Below are 6,965 nucleotides of genomic sequence, written 5' to 3'. Positions count from 1 at the left end.
CTCTATGGTCAACTGATTTTTGATAAGCCTCCCAAGTCCACTTTTCTGGGACAGAACAATCTCTTCAACAAACAGTGCTAGGAGACTGGATAGCCATAACCAAAATAATGAAAGAAGACTTCCATCTCACTCCTTATACAAGAAGCAATGCAAAATGGATCAAAGGCCTAAACATAAAAACCAGGACCAGAAAACTCCTAGAAGATAATGTAGGGAAACATCTATAAGACCTTGTAGTAGGTGGGGTGTCTTAAAACTTACACCCAAAGCACAAGCAACAAAAGAAAAAAATAAATGGGACCTCCTCAAAAAGTCCTAAAAGGACTTTGTGAAGAAAGTTAAAAGGCACCTACTCAGTGGCAGAAAATATTTGGAAATCACACATCTGACAATGGTTTAATATCTACGATAAATAAAGAGATGCTACAACTCAACAGGAAAAAGGCAAATGACCTGATTAAAATATGGACAAAATACCTGAATAAACATTTTTCTAAAGAAGAAATAGGAATGGAAAAATTTAAAAACATGAAAAATGTTCCACATCACTGGCTATTCGGGAAATGCAAATCAAAGCTACAATGAGATATCATTCACACATACTAGAATGGCCACTATTAGAAAGACAGAAAACTACAAGGGTTGGAGAGGTTGTGGAGAGATAGGAATGCTTATTCACTGTTGGTGAGAATGAAGAATGGTACAGCCACTGTGGAGGACTGTTTGGCTGTTTCTGAGGAAGTTAGATATAGTTCTACCATGTGACCCAACAATACTGCTACTAGGAATATACCCAGAAGAACTGAGAGTACTGACATGAACAGACATATGCACAGTGAAGTTCATAACAACATAATTCACAAATGCCAAAAGATGGCAATAACCCAGGTATCCATCAACTGACATTGATACACTGTGGTGTATACACACAATGGGATTTTATTCAGCCATAAGAAGAAATGAAGTCGTGAAGCATGTGACAACGTGGATGAACCTGGAGGACATTATGTTGAGTGAAGCAAGCCATGCACAAAAGGACAAATATTGTATGATTTTATGATTAAGAACCAAATATAATGAGCAAATTCATGGAGTTAATAGCTAGAATGTAATTCACCAGAAAATAGAATGTGGTTAGAGAATGGAAAGCTGAGGTTTAATCTGTGCAGAATGGGTAAAAAGTTGTTTATAAATGTTTGAAAATGAATAGAAATGGTGAAAGTACACCATAGGATTTGTAATTAGCAGCACTAACATATGGGTATAATACTGGCTTTTTTGTTGTTTGTCTGTTTTGCTTTTTGAGAAAAGAAAATGCTCTAATATTAATTGATGAATGCACGACTTGGTGGTTATAGCAAATGCCATTTATTGTCCCCTTTAGATAAATTATATGGTTTATGAACAAAAAAATAAATAGGTTGGGTTGGGGGGAAAACACACCAACTGTAAGATAGGGACTATAGTTAGTAGTTATACTTTGATGATGCTCTTTTATAATTTATTACAAATGTTTCACAACGGCGTAAGGTGGGGTGATGTACGAGAGTCCTGTATGATGGTATACAATTTTTTTGTTTTGTAAGTTCACGACTTTTACTGTACAATTATTGTTTACGTATGCTCAAGTATGAATGGTATAAAAGAAGGGGGGGAACCAGGCAGGCTCTGTGTTGACCAACTGATCAAAGACAACATCACGGGGCAACTGAAGCTTTTGAGAGGTACATCAGACTTAACTTCTGCCAGAAATTATCACCAGCCTCCGTTAGAAAATCCCACTATGTCAGAAAGTGAATTTTCTAAAGATATTGCAGCACAAGCGTTGATTCTGAATAAAACAGAAGAGTGCAACAGGCAAGAAGCAAATGACATCTTTATTTCTCAATATACTATGGGGCAGAAAGATTCTCTAAGAGCAGTTTTAAAGCAAAAAGCTCAAAGCATGCCTGTTTTTAAGGAAGTAAAGGTACGTCTTTTAGAAGATGCAGGCACAGAAAAGGATGCTCTTATTCAGGAGACGAGAACTTCACCCAGTGGAATTGATTCGGCTACAACTGTGGCTGCAGCAACTGCCGCTGCCATTGCAACAGCAGCTCCACTGATAAAAGTGCAGAGTGATTTGGAAGCAAAAGTCAATTCTGTTACAGAATTGCTTAATAAGTTACAGGAGACTGATAAACAGTTACAGCGTGTTACAGAGCAGCAAACAAACAGTCAAAACAAACATGAGAAACTTCATTGTCATGACCATGAAAAGCAAATGAATGTGTTTATGGAGCAGCATATTAGGCATCTTGAAAAATTACAACAACAACAAATAGATATTCAGACGCATTTTATTAGTGCTGCACTGAAGACTAGTAATTTTCAGCCTGTTAGTATGCCCACTTCCAGAGCAGTGGAAAAGTATTCTGTAAAACCAGAACCTCCTTATCTTGGTAGTGCTAATCTATCTTCACATAATACATTCACATCCAAAAAAGGATCTTTAAGAGAGATTGAAGATGTGGGTTTTGATAAACAGAACTCTCCTTTGGAGACACCAGCACCTCGCAGATTTGCTCCGGTACCTGTTTCAAGGGATGAGAAAATATCACAGAGAGAAAATCCTCTGGAAGAAAAAGAAAACATGGAGATGTCTGGTCATAGAGGAAATGTAAGACTATTAGAACAAATTTTGAATAGCTATGATACTCTGACAAGAAAAAGTGACTCTTCTGACAAAGCTTCATTGACAAGGTCAAAAATAGGAGGGTATCCTGAGAGAAGAGACAGCATTGACACTCTACATTCTCAAACATTTCCTTCCTACGAAGAGCCAGGAAAAGCTAAAGCGACTATGCAGAAATCTAATGAAGTTCTTCATGATCTTGGACAAAAAAAGAAAGAAACAAATGGCATGCTCCAGCCAACAGAATCTTTGATTATGTCAAGTCTTACTGATCTTCCCCAGAATTCAATTAAGCTTCAAACAAACAAAACAACAAGATCTATATTGAAAGATGCTGAGAAGATTTTGAGGGGAATACAAAATAATAAAAAAGTACTTGAAGAAAACTTGGAAGCTATTATTCGTGCAAAGGATGGTGCTGCCATGTATTCATTTATCAATGCTCTGTCCACCAATAGAGAGATGTCAGAGAAGATTCGGATCAGAAAGACTGTAGATGAGTGGATTAAAACTATTTCTGCAGAAATTTAGGATGAACTAGCAAGAAAAGATGAACAAAAGAGATTTGATCAGAGGAATCAAAGGATCAAGAAAGCACAGAATATGAGTAAAGATATTAAAACCAGCATACACGACAAAACTTCAGAAAATTTTATAATTCCAAGAAGACATTCTCAAAAACAAATAGAGGAGCATTTTAGAAATCCACCTGTGAGGAACATGGCTACTTCAAGCTTACAGAAAGAAAGAAAAGAAGGACTTCTGAAAGCAACCACAGCGATACAAAATGAAGATTATATGTTACAAATTTATGGAAAACCAGTTTACCAGGGCCATCGTAGCACTCTTAAAAAAGGACCGTATCTCAGATTTAATTCTCCTTCTCCTAAATCCAAACCACAGAGACCGAAAGTAATAGAACGTGTTAAAGGCACTAAAGTAAAGTCAATAAGAACACAAACTGACTTTTTTTTTTATTGACTTTGTAATAATATTACATTAAAAATATATATGTGAGGTCCCATTCAACCCCACCCCCCCACCCCCCCTCTCCCCCCCCAACAACACTCGTTCCCATCATCATGACACATCCATTGGATTTGGTAAGTACATCTTTGGGCACCTCTGCACCTCATAGACAATGGTCCACATCATGGCCCATACTCTCCTCCATTCCATCCAGTGGGCCCTGTGAGGATCCACGATGTCCGGTGATCACCCCCGAGGCGCCATCCAGGGCAGCTCCACGTTTTGTGCAACAAAACCTATGAAGATGGATTCTAAAATGCAGCATTCCTTCACTGCACTACCTCATGGTGATCAGCAGTATATGTTCAGTCCAAGCAGAGAAATGCCTACTCTTTCAGGTACATTGGAAGGTCATCTAATTCCTATGGCTATTCTTTTAGGACAAACCCAAAGTAATAGTGATTCCAAGCCACCTGCTGGATTGATTATGAGCAAACCACACCCTATAACAGTGACTACTTCTATTCCTCCATCATCTCAAAAAACAGAAACTAGTGCAAAGAAGCCTAACATAGCAGTTGTAGAGATGAAGTCAGAAAAAAAGGATCCACCTCAGCTTACTGTTCAGGTATTACCTAGTGTGGATATTGACAGCATTTCGAATATTAGTGCTGATGTTAGTCCCTCTCTGCCTATTCCCAAAGAAATCTCACCTCCTCCTCTGCAAACCTGGATACAGACTCCAGTATTTGCCAGGGTAGATGAAGAAGAGGTGAAGTTTCCTGGAACTAACTTTGATGAAGTAATTGATATCATACAGAATGAGGAAAAATGTGATGAAATACCAGAATACTCTGAACCAATTCTGGAGTTTAGCAGAAGTACTAAAGTTGTTTCTACAAAGTATAATGGTCCACCATTTCCTCCAGTTGCTTCTACTTTTCAGCCCAAGGCTGATATTCTGGCTAAAGTAATTGAGAATAAAGAAACAGTGGAAAATAGCTTAATTCAGTGGGTAGAACAAGAAATAATGTCAAGAATTATTTCTGGGCTCTTTCCAATCCAGCAACAGGTTGTATCTAATGTCAGTATTTCAGTCAGTGAAGCAAGTGAACCATTGACTTCTGACATTGTGGAAGAAGCAGGCAGTGGTGCTCTCCAGCTTTTTGTCGATGCAGGAGTCCCTGTGAATTCAGACATGATTAGCCATTTTGTGAATGAAGCTCTTGCTGAGACCATTGCTGTCATGCTGGGTGACCGAGAAGCAAAGAAGCAAGATCTTGTTGCTGCACATGTGGATGTTTTGACAAGTGAAACACACTTACCGGTAAGAGTATGTACCCCATTGCCTACCCCACAGCCTACTCCTCCTTGCTCACCTTCATCATTTCCTAAGGAGCAAGTGTTAGTAAAAACTCCAGATTCTTCTCCCTGTGATTCAGATCATGATGTAGCTTTTCCTGTGAAAGAACTATTTGCGGAAAAAGGAATTGATATGCCTGCCACCACACTTGTTAATACTCCAATGGTTACTCCTGTTCCAACACCTCCTCCAGCAGCAGCTCTTACTCCAACTTTGTCAGAGATTTCCATTGACAAACTGAAAATACTAAGCCCAGAATTTCCCAAGCCATGGGATGATGGAGAGCTGCCTCTGGAAGAAGAGAATCCTAACTCCCTTAAAGAAGAACTTCTTCAACCAAAAGCTATTGTAATGTCTATGGCAAAGGATGAAGAACCTGACAGCATAGATTTCCTTGCTCAGCCTGCATCTCCAGAGCCAGTTCCCTTTATACCCTTTGCTGCTGGCACCAAGGCCGCTTCATCCCCACAGATGCCAAGTTCATATTCATCAACACTGGAGAGCACCTTGAGTGCTACTGTCACTGAAACAGAAACCTTAGATAGACCCATCTCTGAAGGAGAAATTTTATTTAGCTATGGTCAAAAGTTGGCTCCCAAGATTTTAGGACATGGGGGACTGTATCTGGCAAACCCAAATGATAGCTTATCCAGTACTCTGCATGATGCCTTTGAAATGGAAGATGATCCTCCCAGTGAAGGGCAAGTGATTATGATGCCTAATAACAAATTTCATGAAGATGCAGTTTTTTCTCTTCTTGCTAGACATAACCTAGAATCATTTGATTCACAGCAAGTAAGCTATCATTCAGAGGACTTGGAAAACAGTGTGGGTGAACTTAGCGAAGGACAGAGGCCCAGATTGACAGCAGCAACGGAGAACATCTTAATGGGGCATTCTGTCTGTATGGAGCAGCCTATCACTAATGCAGAGTCTTTGGATCAAAAATGTGATTCTAAGTCATTTTCTCAGCAGTTTGACACAGTCCCAGGTGTTTTTGAAGATTCATGTACCAGTCATGGTCCAATGAGTTTGGGAGAATTGGAGTTAAAACCAAGTTCTAACCTTGTTCTTCCAACAACACTTCTGACAGCACAAGAAAATGATGTTAATTTGCCAGCAGCAGCTGAAGATTTTTCTCAGTCCCAACAAAAGCAAGACTGGAATGTTAAACAAGTTGAACACAAGCCTGCACAAAGTCGTTTAATACGTGTAAGAAGTAAATCTGATATTTCACTTCCACAGGAACAAGGCAGAAAAGCAGTACCACTCTTCACTTCACAGGCAGCACCAGCCAAGATGTCTGTGACACTGCCGTCAGTGAACCTCGATGATTGCTCTCAGTCTCTGAGCATCAGCACAATACAGGGTGACATGGATTCCTCAGGAGCAGATACCTTTTGAATGGGCAGTGAGAGCAAGCACCATATTTATACCACTGGTTTTGAAGTCATTTTACTTTGGCATAAAACCATGGCTCAAACTATTTTGGTCTTTGGACATATTCCCAAAAACCATTTCTAATTTTTTATTAGAATGAAAGCATTTTTAAGGTATTAGGGAAAATTTTTAAATAAAAAAATAAATAAAAATCAAAAAAAAAAGAAAAGACAGCATCACCAGTGACAGTACTAGCCAACACAGTGCCAGGGGGTGTGACGCTCGGGGAGACACAGGGCTCCTGCCCACCAGGCAAAACCTCACATCTAATCAGGAGGAAGCATCAGGCACCTCCCAAGTCAGAGATACTCGGCAAAATACCGCGCCTTAGCACTTCAAAAATGGCAATGTCACGAAAGATAAAGGAAGAGGAAATGTCCCCTGATTAAAAATCTAAAGAGACGTGAAAAAACTTAATGCGGTGTGTGATTGCGGAACAGAATCCAAAACCAGAAAATAAAATTAAATTGCTTTATGAAAACAAAGTGAATTGAAGTAAAGGATCTGACTTCATTTTTG

General features: G+C 39.2%; 1 protein-coding gene across 1 annotated transcript; it reads left to right on the top strand.

The window, feature by feature from the left end:
* The first annotated feature begins 1,725 nt into the window (after positions 1–1,725).
* Positions 1,726–6,572, top strand: LOC101432654 (protein TALPID3). The gene is given in 2 exon segments (XM_071210950.1): positions 1,726–3,645; positions 3,929–6,572. Coding segments are annotated over 2 exon segments (4,344 nt in total). The 5' UTR covers positions 1,726–1,783; the 3' UTR covers positions 6,411–6,572.
* The last annotated feature ends 393 nt before the right edge of the window (positions 6,573–6,965 follow it).

Source organism: Dasypus novemcinctus, chromosome 22 (genome assembly GCF_030445035.2).
Source record: "Dasypus novemcinctus isolate mDasNov1 chromosome 22, mDasNov1.1.hap2, whole genome shotgun sequence".
In the NCBI taxonomy this organism is placed as follows: Eukaryota; Metazoa; Chordata; class Mammalia; order Cingulata; family Dasypodidae; genus Dasypus; species Dasypus novemcinctus.
This window is presented reverse-complemented; position numbering and strand designations above follow the sequence as displayed.